Here is a 13,658-nt window from a genome sequence, read left to right as displayed (position 1 = left end):
TGATATTATTTTATGAGCACTGTGAATATTCAAATTCTTATTTACTTTTACTGTCCATATGTTCAACTGTGTTTTGATGTCCTTCTCCACAGTGCGAAACGATACGTTTGTAATAAATGATCCCTCTTTTACCAAGCGCCTACGTTACCTGTAAACGATCCGGCTCGTAAACGATCGAAAACTGGTTCCATCCAACGTGATCTATCGGTTCTGAAGGGATTTTCTGTTAATGGGAAGAATATATTTCTCAATTCCTGTACCTTTGTTTCCATCTTGTCCTTTTTGTAATGAAGTTTATTCATAAATCATTTAGACAGCGAGTTGTGGTACAACGATGTACATCGAACACGAATTCTAACAATTATCACTACCAGGTTTACCTTTGGTAAATGTGAAAAAGCGACTTTAAAAAGTTTATCAATCATGATCAACTGTGTATGCGCGAATCACTTCCGCTAGCGATCATGTTTCTAAATGCCAACCATATTCCCCCCAAAGGCATCGTAATTGTATAGATTCCATCGTTGATATTGGCCATCCGTCGATCACGTTTCCATAGCCTTACCTTGCCAAAGCATCTCACTCCCATAACAACAAGGTGGCGCTAATTTATTTTCCTGCAGTATGCACGCGACGTGCACGGGCGAATGATGGCTTAGCATTGGATATTACGATACGCAAAACGTCCAACCTCTGTCTGGCGAGCGACACGGAATTGCGTAGTGGAGCATGTTTCCACTAACCGTGTGATTGGTGATGTTATTAAAGGCAGATATGACACCCGTTGGCTGTAAGATGCCTTGAACTCTAACGCTCCTCACACTTTTTTTCAATACACTGGAAATTATTTAGCTTTAATGTAAAAAAGCAGTGGACATAAAAGTCATTAAACAGAAATATGAAAATGATTTTAATTCACAATATTACTTAAAGTGCTGTAAACAACTTTAGCAGCTCGTCTACGAAGATCATCATATTTAAAGCAGTCGTAATATAAGGAAAACGGTTATTGCACATCGTGCACAAACATTGTCACATTGCTGATTGCTACTCTCTCTCTTCTTGGCTTTAACGACCTTACAGGTCACGCCGGCCATTTCTGGCTTACTAGATTTATTTTTACCACGTAGCTGGATAGTCAGACCTTGCGACGGATGGGATTTGAACCCGGTCCTGCTGATTGCTACACATGTGGCGAATTAAACTGGTGATTTTTCCTGACTGTCGTATTCATCCTTTGAAAGCTCGTGCAGCAATTTGTACTTTTCCGCATCGGTTAGATTGATGTAGCTATTGTTCTCCATCAGTTCTTTCTTGATGCTGTACACCAAATCACACGGCAATTCGACATTCTTCTCGTTTTCAATCTGCACTTCGGTCGTATGTCTAATCTCCATACTGCATATCGAACCCGTTTCTTCACGATCTGGTTCACCGCTCTTCTCGTCAGTTCCGGCACTTTGTTGCTCCGGCTCGTCCGTCATTGGATCGATCATTTTAAAACCTTGCATCAGCAACTGTACGGCGGCGGACTCTTGAGGCAACGCTTGGATGACCGTTTTTAGCAGCTTCGGGGAGGTTGGATCCTGCGGGTTCCGGATAACAACATCCGCTTCACTATCCTTCGTGTCGATGCTCTGCTGCGATTCGGCCTTTTCACGAGCAGCATTCTTACGCATCAAACTCTTGGCACGCTTCTTCAGGATGGCCTGTGCGTTCGGGTAGTACACGATCGCTTCGTTTAGATCCGATTTAGAGAGCACGAACAGGTTAGAGAATCCTTTCGATCGTACGTCCGCGGTTCGACGGTTTCCTTCCGCACCGTTTATTGCCAGCAGACTGATCTCACCGAACACGGAACCTTCGTAGAGTGTCGCTAGCACTACGTCGTTCCGAGGACCACCCATCACCTGTACCTGGCCTGTCTTCACGATGTACATCTCCTTGCCGACCTCACCCTTCCGGCATACGTAATCCCCAGGCAAAAAGGTGACCGAGCGTAACTTTAACACGAGTTCACGCAACAGCGCTTCCTCACAGTCAGCAAACAGCTGCACTTTGGAGAGTGTTTGTATGTGAACCGATATAGCAATATCGGTCTTCAGATTTGCCGGCAACGCATCCATAATGTGCGTCTCGTCCAAGCACTTCTGCTGCTCCCAAGTGAAGGTAAACCACATCTTTACGCGTCGCTGCAGATCGGTCGGCAGGTTAAGTCGACGCATGTATTCCAATGTTTCATCGACCAGCTGCTTGTACTCGGACTTGGAACGTGTCGCGGTCGCAATAATGTCTCGTATCTGACCGATAAGCAGCGCGAACACGAACACACCCATCAGCCAGGCGGCCGTCATGAACATCAGTTCACCCTCCTTCTCTGGTTTCGGGTTTTTGCCAATGGAGGTGGCCGTTTTGGTAGCGAATGCGAAGCAGCGTACATATGCGTGTCCCTTGTTGTTGAATACCCAACGGTTGGAACCGAGTCCTAAGGAGAGAAGGATAGCAACAGATCCGTTATTGGGGTTCGTTCACGTATAGAAACGGAGTATCTCGACTGATAGGTACCTTGATAGGCACTGTACGCATAATATGCACACGCTGTCAGATGTATCATATACAACATGTAGGTCAGCGTCTTCACCACACGTATCTGAAATGAATAATTGGTTAGAAGCTATTGAAAACCGATTGCCGATTAAAGCCATTTGACCACTCACAATATGTGGTGAGGAAATAACACGATCGATTAGCTTAAAAAACTCCCAAAAACTTTGTATCTTCAGTAGACGCGGTGCACGAAAAACCACATGTTCGGTTCCGAAGCGAAGATACAACAAATCCAACGGCACCAAAGCTAACAGATCCATCTGAAAAGGATAGAGTTTCAGTATGTACTACACTTTGCAAAGTGGGCCAGTGATCGTCGTCTAACCTTAAACTGTAGCTTACGCATGTAATTCTTACGAGTGAGATTCTTGTCCTTCACCCAGAATCCTTCATAGAGGTACATTAAGCGATGCTTAACAAATAGTATATCGAGTAGATAGATGACATCTGCACATATGTCCATCGCGATCCAATATTTGGTATTTTCGGGTGTTTGATAGGGGAACGAAGATCGCAGCGGTATGACCCACGCATTGTACAGGAACGAAAGTGACACGATAAACAGCCAGGCAATGTAGAACTTTCCTTGAGGATCAAGCACATTATCGCTCCGACCACCGCAACAGAAGATTGGGCAAAACAGGTAATGGCTACAGCCTGGTGTCTCAGTTGCTGATTGAAGCGTTAAGGCGGAGTTTTGTATCGTCCGTTCTAGTTGGAGGAAGGAATACATTGTTAAACACACGGAGTCCTTCTGAACAGATTAAATTGATTAGATGATTGCTTACGGTTTACGTTGTGCTTTTGTGTGGAAGGAGCCGTTGAAGGAGCACTGGCACTGCTGGACGGTGTGGGAGGAATTTCAAGCTTGCTGCGCATCTTTCTAGTACGCTCCGAGAACCGGTTAGCCAAATGCCGCAATCGGACGGCAACAAAATCGTTTCCGTTCGTTGGCATCATCTCCGTGGGACTTCTGTTGGGGGAGAACAGAACCGAGTTACAACCAGAAAGCATGTAAAATCCTTCCTTATACTCACGCAGAATTTCGTCTATCTTCCATTGGTTCTATGGACGTTCCATTAGCATTCTCGATGTGCTGAAAATTATCATCCAATCGAGGTTTTTCGCTACCATTGATCTCCAGTGAGGTATTTGGCACGTCACTGGACATTGTCGGTACCGGTGGTGGAGATGATTCATCTTCGCACAACGATGTGCCGGCCGATTCCGTCACGCACATCTGTAAACTCTCCACCGGTGTATCCACTGAGCTGGATCGGGAATCAAGCCCATCGTGTTCACCGGTCGAGTAGTGCTGATGTTCCAACTTCACCAGCATGTTGCTCTCATCGTTAATAATCCGTTTGACAAGTTCGTGCGTACTGCGCAAATTGGAAACGGCATTTTCTGCCTCCTGGCAGCCAATTTTTCCATTGCGAAAGTATAGCTTCGATTTGTAGCCACCTTTCGGGCTGAACGATTTGATGCGCCGTTTCTGCGTAATGTTCACCTTGTAGGTCGGGGAGCGAAGTACTTTTTTCTGACCGTCCGGCGTTTTGATGACCCGATTGAAGCACTTTTTCGTGGGACTACATTTGTTCCGAATGAGCTGCATAGTGCGCTCGGCGGCTTTTCGCTGACGTTCCCTTAGTGACACCTGTTCATCCTGTTCGCGTTCACGCCTTAAGATGTCCTCGGTCACGCTGATAAAGTCTTCAATCTCGCGTATGTCCTTCGAAATTTCTTCGAGACTCTTGTGTAGCTTCACCTCGTCACGGCTGCCGGCGCGTGCCAGGGCACCACTTGAACCACTCATCCAGGCCGGTAGTCCCGGGACAGCAGGTCTGGATCCGAACCGACCATGTCCATTGCTTCGCGGCCATCCAATAAACGGTGATAGGGATGGGGGAGGTGACCTTGGTGGCCATCCGCCGTCCAATGAGAGAACTGTCTCCGAACGGGAACGATTCACCTGCTCGACACTCAATGGTGCAGAGGTGGACATCGTGAACGACTGAGACCAACTAACGATAGAAGCGATTAATCAGAATTACATTGAACGAAACCTCCCACCATATTGCAGTCTGTGTCGTGCCGTGAGGGACGTTGATGGCCGTGACGAAAGTAATAACACTCTATATGGCCATCAAGTTACCGAATGCAACCGTATACTGGGTTGGTATTAACGATGCGACTGCTGCGGAATATCAATTAATCCCTTGAAGGTTTCTAGCAAAATGAAACGATTATCGCACTATTTTTTTAGATTTCGAACCGAACGTTTTACGTGGAGACCAAACGACAATGAAAAATCGATATCGAAATATAATGTGTGTGGTTTTCTCTATTTATACACGGTAAGAAAATATGATTTCTAAGCGACGTTTACCCTGCTCACAGTGTCCTATCCGACTGTTGAGAACTGCCACAGAGAAAGGATACATTTTTCTACGCAAAACATGTGAAGCATGTTGTGCGCATGATCGGCCAATTCGTCGTGTTTTGAAATCGAAACAGTGCAACCATTGAACAACGCAGCACGTGGCCATTTGTTTGTTTACTTAGAGTGGGAGGAAGAAATGCGTGCAATGTTCAAGCGTTAAATCAATCCGAAACGCACCTAAAACGTAGAATAGGAAAATTAAAGCTCTCGAGACTTTACTGATAATTTCTTTCTCAGTTCCATCGAGCTCACAGTATGGATTACACGTATATAGTTCATTCTGGTTTAATTACATTTGCATTAACAGCGCTTTATTAAATCTTCTTCATATATATTTCATTTAAAGATATTCGTGAAAAGTTATTGTACATGAAACGTTAGAATGTAATAACGAGTATCGTATTTGAAGTAACAAAAAGTTAAACATATTGGCAATGATGTTCCTTCACATTATCCGACGAATTATGCGTTACTTTTGAAATTTGTAATGTTTCTTATTATTGTGCATCTGAATGTTCAGCTTCAGATTGAATTCGTCTGCAAATCGCTCCAAAATCAACACCTCTTTCGCAGAGAAATGGTCAGGCAGTGAGAGCGTACTACACTTTTCGTCGTCCAGAAACACTTGCATCGACTTCCTTATATCCTCTACGAGTGTGGTATCTTCTTTAGGTTCTTCCTTCTCTTTGCTAGTCACCAAACCGAAAGCACGCGTCCAAATTCTCTTCTCCTCAATCTGATGCTTTGAAGAACATTCGTTCAGCTCCTTCAAGGTCCGTTGAATGTTTTCATCGTGCGGTTCCAATTTCTGTGCACCCAGCAAACACTTGCGTGAGCGGTCATAATCTCCAATTTTCATCAACGCTTTTCCCTCTTGATACAGGATTTTCGCGTTTTTGCTAACGTCGCACAGATTACGCAACGCGTTCACCATCCGACAGGCATCTTTAGGCTGGTCGCGATGATTGTAACACACAGCCAGGCTTGTGTATATGACGATTAACGTTTTCTGTTGTTCCTCCTGTTCAGCTTCGTTCTTCAGCTGACACATCTGCAGCGTATCGACCGCTTCCAGATATTTGACAATCGCTTTTTGTATCAAATTGCGCTTAAAACAGTCCTTAGCGTACTGCCGGATTTGTGAGACTCTATCCTTTACCATCTCATACGATCGGCGTTCGTTTTCGGTCAGCTTTGCTAAAGCACCGCCATCTACGGCGGGACTGGCGTTGATCACTCTGATCACAAACAACGCATCTGCCTTCGGTTTAATGCGCGGTGGACATCCGACCTCGCCGTACAGCAGCTGGTACGAGATCAGGAACTGTGCTTCCTCGCTAACACGCATCGTCTTTACAGCTTCCATAAACCCAATCAGCACATTGTGCGATCCAAGCACCATCCGGAACGGTTTGTCACGCAACGTCGAAGAATCGAAGGGTTTCATCTCCTTTTCGAAGAATGCATTGTAGTCAACTGTTACCTCTGTATTGTCCGGCAGTTCCTCACCGACGCCCGCCTTCGTAATGCGTTTGTAGATCTGGTCGCTAATCGGTTTCATTTCCTGACGCAACTCCTCGAAGGTACGGTCCCAGGGAGTTAGGAACTGTTTGAACTTTTCCTCATCCTCGTCCGCGCTGCCATAATCGTCTTCGATGAAGTACTCATCGCCCTCATGGTCATTAAAATCGGTGTCGATTTGGAACTCGGTTCCACCGTCAAGCAGGTCGCTGGAACATAAAGCAAATGATAAATACAGCGACGTCAGCTTCGGTTTCCACACTTACCTCATATTTATCGGTGCCTTCAACACATTTCCAGTATCCATCGTGTTTCGCTATGCAGCTTGCGATTACAGCGTGCTTCTATAGAAATGATTTCTCTCACTGGAATAAAGGGAAAATGTGCTGAGGTAAACAATTATTTGGGAACCGTCAAAATACGCCGGTTTGCTTTTGTGCTACTGTCACTATAGCAGGACCGGCGAACTTTTTTGGGTTGATTCCTTAAATTGAATTCACGACCCTTTCTTGCAAATTCAGAAAACAATAGAATACATGTAACCAAAATTTGTATTATGCTAAGAAAAATTTAAAAAATGGTAAAAAAGCAAAAAGAGTACGAAACATCAAACATAATAGTATTCATTTGCCAACCCTGTTCCAAGGGCTGGAAGGGTTTGTCAAAACCGGTACGATCGCGTTTGATCGATAAGAAAATCTAGTCCTGTGGCACATGTTGGGGCAGTTTGTACGTTCACTTTCACCTAGCCTAATAATACTACAACGGTCTAGTACGAGTAGTTGCTTGTCCAAAGCTGCGTTCTTCTCATCTAACGCTACAATGTCCTTGGAGGAGGCAAAGAGATGTGCTGCGTACAAGGCGGTTGATGAGTACGTAAAGGATAACACCGTCGTGGGAGTCGGATCGGGCTCCACCGTGGTTTACGCGGTGCATCGTATAGCAGAGCGTGTGAAGGCAGAAGGACTTAAGCTAGTCTGCATTCCAACCAGCTTCCAGGCCCGGCAGCTTATTATCGAGCACGGGCTAACTCTGGGTGATTTGGAGTGCAATCCTTCCTTGGACTGTGCTATCGATGGTGCGGACGAGGTTGATGCCAAGATGGTGCTTATCAAGGGTGGTGGTGGATGTTTGCTACAGGTGCGTTTGTATTGCATGCTACCAAATGGAAAGATTAGTTTAGTAATGGCAGTATTTTTGTAGGAAAAAATCGTGGCGGCCTGTGCTGAGCGGTTAGTGATCATTGCAGATTACACAAAAGACTCCATGAAGCTTGGCCAGCAGTACCGTAAAGGCATCCCCATTGAGGTGACTCCGATGGCTTATGTACCGATAAGGAACAAAGTGGAGACACGATTTGGCGGCAGCTTGAAGCTACGAATGGCGGTAGCAAAGGCAGGCCCCGTCGTTACTGACAATGGTAATTTCATTCTGGATTGGAGTTTCCCAGACGACAAGGTGCATGATTGGGATGCAGTTAATCGGGAGATCATGATGATGCCGGGTGTTGTCGATACTGGCTTGTTTGTTGGCATGGCAACGAAGGCGTACTTCGGGCAGAAGGACGGAACAGTAACAGAAAGAAGCGGCTAATTGACTGGTATTTGATTTATTTTTTAATTATTATTCCTATATTGTGTTTTTTGTATCATAATAAATAGAAATAATATACAAGTCGGATGCATGTTTACAGAAACAGGATAAGTGTCCGAAATCACGGGAAACTAAACGCACATATTAAAAAGCTTTCTTATTGCGCTCGGGCAGTAGGCTTTCCTTGGCGTAGCTGAACAACGAAAGAAGGCCCATCTTTTTCCGGCTGGAAAAATAATTCGTTACCACATCGTCATTGCCACCTGGGAAGCAAAACGGATACGTTAAAAATACGTCGTTTAGTTACATTACCAAGTTAGTGATCTTACCGAGCAAGTGCGTTCGTTCATTACTCGTGGGCAGCACATTGTCGTTGGCCGAAAGTGATACAAATAATGCGAATGGAACGAGCCACAGGCAAAGTGTAAAATATGCCAACACTTCCGTAAACGTGTGATACTGCAGCTGAAAATACACGAAGGCGAGATAATGGTTCGCTACCAACAGCAGTACTGCGCTGATAAATGCCGGTGAAAGGAACCGCACGTAAGGAAAGTCGGTTAGGATGAGCCCATGCAGTACTTGTGCTCCGAGTCCGCAGAGGAGCATGGTCCAGGAGAAGGTTTCCGTGAAGATGAATATCACATACAGCGAGGCAGTTATCCCTACCATCCAGCTGATGACTTTCTTTGCCATGACCGTGTATTCTTCCACCAACTCAGCCAGGTAGTACAGTCCGGCGGCTGTTAATGGAACAGGTGTGAGATGCGTTAGATGGCCACGTTCCAAGAAAATGCTCGATTGCCTTGACGCTATTTACGTACCTATCGAGACGGTAGCGAAACAAATTTGCACCAATAGTGAAACGTAGCTCAACAGCCCGAGGAAGGACATGATTGTAGATTGAATATGATGTACAACTTCGAGAATAGAGCTCAAAACAAGCGGGACGGTACGGATGTTAAGAGTTTTGGTGTATCACTTTCACGTCAGCATCTCGTTCTATTCAATCGCGCTATTATTCGGCTATGTGATGCGTAATGAAATTAGATTCCTTTCTTTCGTTGAAGTAAACAACAACACACAATCGCGCACGTTCATACTGACAGTAAAATGCCATCAGAACAGTTCATCGTGACAGTTGGCTAGTCAAAACAAACGACGAACAGCAACCGGCATCGGTAGATGGCCATATGGCCATAGCTGCCGGTCAACAAATTTAGAGATTTTGTGTAACACAGAAAGGCACCAAGAGATACTAGAATCCAGTGCGGAATCGTGATACTCCTGGTCAAAGAAAGAGAAGGCAGCGATGGAAGAGTACAAGAATTTGATATGGTAAAGATTGATTATATGGTGTGGTGCATGATTATTTGCTAATCGTCCACTTTTTGCTCACCGCAGGTCGAGACATAATCCGCGGTCGGAAGGAAAACTGCTGGAACAAGCGTCGATCGATTTCGCTGACTATCCCAATGACATCTTTAATCTTCATATTAACGAAATCGACCCGGTCCATCAGATCGAGAACATTCGCACACTGATGGACGAGTCGGCCCTTTTCCTGCCGACGGAAATTCCAACTGACCCTCGCACGGGACAAAAAGTGCAACAGTTGGAAGTGAAATGTGCGAGATCGTACCTTCTGTTCAATAAGTTTCCATCCGGTTCGGTTCTAACGCGTGACGAACATCGGCATTGTCTCACGGTACAGAACCGTATAAACTTGCGCTTACCCTTTACCACCGCGCAAGAAAAGAAGAATTATGAACGATATCTGGAACTGATGGATAAGCTTGCTCCGGAAAAGGAAATGTTTGACAGATTTGTGAAGAATTACTTCAACACGAACTTATTGCGCCGTGTGCAAACGATCGAGCCTGAGCTGAACTCGTTGGTGGTTAAAATTTGGAAGGAAAAAGTGCAAGAACGTTTAGCAGTCGAGCGTGAGCTAGGTGGCAAATACATTCTGATGGCCGTTGTTCCATTTGACGGTAGCGTACAAAACGAAGTCAATGTGGAGTTTAAACCAAGTGAACAAGAGGTACATGAAACCGGCACCGTGCGGAATCTTTTCGACCAGAACGTTATACGATGTGCTACGCTGAAGAGAAATGAGCGAGTTTTGGATAATTTCACAACGGAATGGTGTACGGCACGATGCACACGGGAGGAACAACTGGCTAACATATACGGCGTGTTGCAGCAACTACCGGACGTTTCCTTTGTTCTGCCGGCTGGTGCTCTTACACTTTTACTAAACTATGCCCAAAACATGCACGAACAGTGGACGATACCGTTCGAAATTAAAATGTTTAATGGACGAAAGGTGCTGATAATGGACAGTAGACATCCTCCGAATAGGCTGTCCACGCACGCCAGGAAAGTGAAAGCGTACAAACTGCTCGTTAAAAGTTATACGACCTTCAAGGGATCGAAACATCAGACAGAGTCTTATAAATGTGTCGACAAAGATAAGAATTCGATGCAGAAGCCATTCAAACCGTTGCTATTTGATGAGTATATGAAAACAATGGCACACAAAAAATCTTCCGTGGCGCAAGAAAATCATCGAGAGAACAGATTTTATCAACATTGGGTATTAAATGATCCGGATGGTGAGCACCATATGATGGTATACTTTCGGCAAGATTGCTACGAGTCGTTTCGTAAAATGCGTGCTTTTATGAACATCTCTGTAAAGATCGAATATCAACCAGAGTTTGGTGCGGAACAGATGACCCTAGCAGAGCTTTTGCAAGAATGGTCCCGACAGCTTTTGAGGCCTAATTCTAAAACGATGCGATTACGGATTGACGGCACAACGTCCACGATCATCTCCCATCACTACCTCCAGATGTGCGATATTGAGGAAGAACTTTATCGACTGTACAGCATGAAGCCATGCAATCTAATCACGAATGTGTGGAAAATGTTGAAACTGATGGGAAATTTTCCTACCGGGACCTACCTGCTGCATCGCGATGGCAAAAGTACTCAGGGTCCATCGGTATATGGGAAAACGATAGAAAAATCTGGTCAAACGGATAGTACTTTAGGGGTCAGTTTGAATTGGGTCGATCTCTTAAGCCAAGTACAGTACGATTGTTCACCGCTGGAACAGTACGATTGGATCCCAATCGATAAGTCCATAATAACGAAACTTCATCGGATAAACACGATCTTCCCGTGCAGTTTTCCACACTGGACGTCTGTCCGGCGGTTAGATTCACGAGTGAATCAAATAAAGGCGAAAGCAGTCCAAACGAAGCCCATTAACACAAAGAAAACAAATTCGCAGAAAGCCACGAAATCCACGCCAGCCAACAAAGTCCTGACACCGGGACAGCAAATGCGCCGCGAAAAGATGAAGCTGCGAAAGCAGCTTGCCCGCGAGCGACAACAGAAAGCGGAAAAGATACAACAGTCGCTAAATCAATTTGCCCCCTATGTGGGGTCGACTTGTTCGAAAAATGTAGAAAATACTGTAGAATTTAAGGAGTCTGAAACTGCTGGAAATAGCACTGGCGGAAAGGAGCTTCCGAAATATCAAACTCTTACAAAGGTCGATTACAATTCGTACGTGGAACAAGCCGCAATAAACTCAGAAGAGCAGGAGTAGTAAAACTGTTGTGGAAGAACACTTTTGAACGCGCATGAATTGATTGGACAGTAGTTGTTAAAAACACAAAAAACTACTTTATTTAAACAGTTTTGGACCTAGTATATCACAATGTACTGTTACATTAGTATACAAAGCAAAAATTGTTAGCAATCTTGCTGCGATCTTTTTCCTACGTACGTCTCCTTCCACCAGTGTTGATCTAGTTCGTAATCTTTCGCCTTCCACCGAAAGTGTGTCGGTGGCCGATCTTCACCATTTTGGAATGTAAATAACGAACTCAGCTCGATGGCTAACTTTGAGCGGACTAATCCTATCGCACCGTATCGCTGCGGTGCCGGATGGTACACCCGTCCAGTGTCTGGAAACATGCAGATACGATCCGGCTGCCACGGTACACTCATTTTATCACCGGCATGAGCATAACCTATCCTATCCGCGGCACCTAAAAGGAAAGCTTTATATTGTTTTATGCACTTCTTACATCTTCAGCAACATACGAACCATCCGCTTGAATTATATGTGTAAAAACAATCGGTAGATCGTCGCAACGTATATAGTTCCTTTCTCGGCCACAAACGGACAGAAACGGAAACGTGTCCCTGTACCGATCCGTATCATTGAGCTTTAATTGTTTGAAAAAGAACTCCAAAAATTGCTTCTCTTTGAAGCAAGATGTGAAATTTTTTATCCTCGCATCATCTAGAAACAGCTGATCGGTAGATTGTAAGTGAATGCAAAGCACTTTAATTAGAGAAGGTTGATTCTTACCATTCCTTCGTGATCGATGTAGTAGAAATATTCCCGTATTTTTGGTGCGGGCGATTGGCCCTGTACATACGCTACATGGCGACAATTTTGAATGGAAGTCGATATCAATTTCCTTAGCAACATACCGCTGTTGGCTGCTGAACTGAAGAGTTATTACAAAACAAGGGAATGTAACGCGACTGGGAAAACACAATCAAAACAATACATCTGTATCCCCGGTGAGCAAAACTTGTCATTACATAGGTTACACAATAGATCGGTTAATATGATAGGAATGGTGTACGAGTTTATATTATCTTAAGACACCGGCATCGAGAGAAGATGAAACTGCGATATCAGCATGCCCGCAATTACAAAAGATTAGCCATTGTTGAAATTATTGTGGGTGCTGTTCGCCAGCAAAAATTCCTATTGTGTGCTCGTGCTTGTGAGTAGTAATGTTTCGGGTAATTTCTCTCCTTTCGTGGCTTAACCACGTGGTTACCACGTAGCCGGATAGTCAATCCTTGCTACGGGAGCGTGACGGACCGGATGGGATTTAAAACCCGGTCATGTCGTGTGGGACCGGCGTCGTACACTATCGGCCCGCCCGTTGTAATGTACAGTGCGATTTTTCGTTTCATGGTCAGACAACTTCTAAATGTTTCCACCGTATGATGAAATCCATGTCCCCAATCTCTCGTAAAATTATTGTCCTAATATTCTCATATTAATTTATTTCGGCCATTCCTTAGCCAACCCTGTCCATCACTTTACCGCCGTTACCGAAGGGAAAGCCGACAAAACGTCAAAGCCGAACAAGCGCTTTCGATGACAGCGGGCGTCATAATAAAAGCAGTGCCGGGTGAGAATAACCGCCAGTTTTGTTGCTGCAGAAGTTTCATTGTTTGGTAGATTAGAAGCCGATTGGACAATTGGACGCACTTGTTTTACAAATCATACGCTTCGCGCTTACCCAAGCCAGGCCACGTGCTGTATACGCCACGATGGCAGGCATGCTTAATCCGGCGACGTTGGAAAAGCTGCGTAAGTATACTGCATTTGCTGAAGACAATGAAGAACAGGAGACGCGCTTCTCCGCACCCGGAAGTGTGCGGGCGA

General features: G+C 44.9%; 7 protein-coding genes across 8 annotated transcripts in view; 3 read left to right on the top strand and 4 right to left on the bottom strand.

Annotated features, from left to right (window-relative positions):
- Positions 1 to 13,658, top strand: part of LOC125767467 (uncharacterized) — a 35,066-nt gene that overhangs the window by 14,157 nt on the left and 7,251 nt on the right. Inside the window, exons 1-2 of one of the 2 annotated variants that reach the window (XM_049434071.1) lie at positions 12,684 to 12,775; positions 13,292 to 13,583. In XM_049434071.1, the coding sequence (XP_049290028.1) occupies positions 13,544 to 13,583 (40 nt within the window). In that variant the 5' untranslated portion in view covers positions 12,684 to 12,775; positions 13,292 to 13,543. Of the gene's footprint in view, positions 1 to 12,683; positions 12,776 to 13,291; positions 13,584 to 13,658 lie in introns of those variants that run through there. The other variant, XM_049434072.1, reaches the window with a different exon arrangement.
- Positions 274 to 5,155, bottom strand: LOC125767472 (cyclic nucleotide-gated cation channel beta-3). Its single transcript, XM_049434079.1, has 6 exons — positions 3,645 to 5,155; positions 3,396 to 3,580; positions 2,933 to 3,318; positions 2,718 to 2,867; positions 2,566 to 2,650; positions 274 to 2,485 (listed from the first exon to the last, which is right to left on the bottom strand). The coding sequence occupies exons 1-6, from the start codon at positions 4,610 to 4,612 to the stop codon at positions 1,200 to 1,202; spliced, it is 3,060 nt and encodes a 1,019-aa protein (XP_049290036.1). The 5' UTR covers positions 4,613 to 5,155; the 3' UTR covers positions 274 to 1,199.
- LOC125767494 (inactive peptidyl-prolyl cis-trans isomerase shutdown) lies at positions 5,329 to 7,017 on the bottom strand. The gene is made up of 2 exons (XM_049434117.1): positions 6,838 to 7,017; positions 5,329 to 6,780 (listed from the first exon to the last, which is right to left on the bottom strand). The coding sequence occupies exons 1-2, from the start codon at positions 6,876 to 6,878 to the stop codon at positions 5,520 to 5,522; spliced, it is 1,302 nt and encodes a 433-aa protein (XP_049290074.1). The 5' UTR covers positions 6,879 to 7,017; the 3' UTR covers positions 5,329 to 5,519.
- LOC125767503 (ribose-5-phosphate isomerase) lies at positions 7,235 to 8,251 on the top strand. Its single transcript, XM_049434143.1, has 2 exons — positions 7,235 to 7,711; positions 7,775 to 8,251. Exons 1-2 carry the CDS (start codon positions 7,286 to 7,288, stop codon positions 8,162 to 8,164), a joined length of 816 nt encoding a protein of 271 aa, XP_049290100.1. The 5' UTR covers positions 7,235 to 7,285; the 3' UTR covers positions 8,165 to 8,251.
- LOC125767507 (protein TEX261) lies at positions 8,162 to 9,357 on the bottom strand. Its single transcript, XM_049434148.1, has 3 exons — positions 8,989 to 9,357; positions 8,494 to 8,907; positions 8,162 to 8,427 (listed from the first exon to the last, which is right to left on the bottom strand). Exons 1-3 carry the CDS (start codon positions 9,056 to 9,058, stop codon positions 8,309 to 8,311), a joined length of 603 nt encoding a protein of 200 aa, XP_049290105.1. The 5' UTR covers positions 9,059 to 9,357; the 3' UTR covers positions 8,162 to 8,308.
- Positions 9,366 to 11,805, top strand: LOC125767476 (uncharacterized). Its single transcript, XM_049434082.1, has 2 exons — positions 9,366 to 9,502; positions 9,569 to 11,805. The coding sequence occupies exons 1-2, from the start codon at positions 9,477 to 9,479 to the stop codon at positions 11,784 to 11,786; spliced, it is 2,244 nt and encodes a 747-aa protein (XP_049290039.1). The 5' UTR covers positions 9,366 to 9,476; the 3' UTR covers positions 11,787 to 11,805.
- Positions 11,841 to 12,680, bottom strand: LOC125767505 (UPF0598 protein CG30010). Its single transcript, XM_049434145.1, has 3 exons — positions 12,558 to 12,680; positions 12,291 to 12,498; positions 11,841 to 12,231 (listed from the first exon to the last, which is right to left on the bottom strand). Exons 1-3 carry the CDS (start codon positions 12,678 to 12,680, stop codon positions 11,933 to 11,935), a joined length of 630 nt encoding a protein of 209 aa, XP_049290102.1. The 3' UTR covers positions 11,841 to 11,932.

Source organism: Anopheles funestus, chromosome 3RL (assembly GCF_943734845.2).
Source record: "Anopheles funestus chromosome 3RL, idAnoFuneDA-416_04, whole genome shotgun sequence".
Classification (NCBI taxonomy): domain Eukaryota; kingdom Metazoa; phylum Arthropoda; class Insecta; order Diptera; family Culicidae; genus Anopheles; species Anopheles funestus.
The sequence above is the reverse complement of the archived record's forward strand: the minus strand, read 5'-3'. Positions and strand labels throughout refer to the sequence as shown.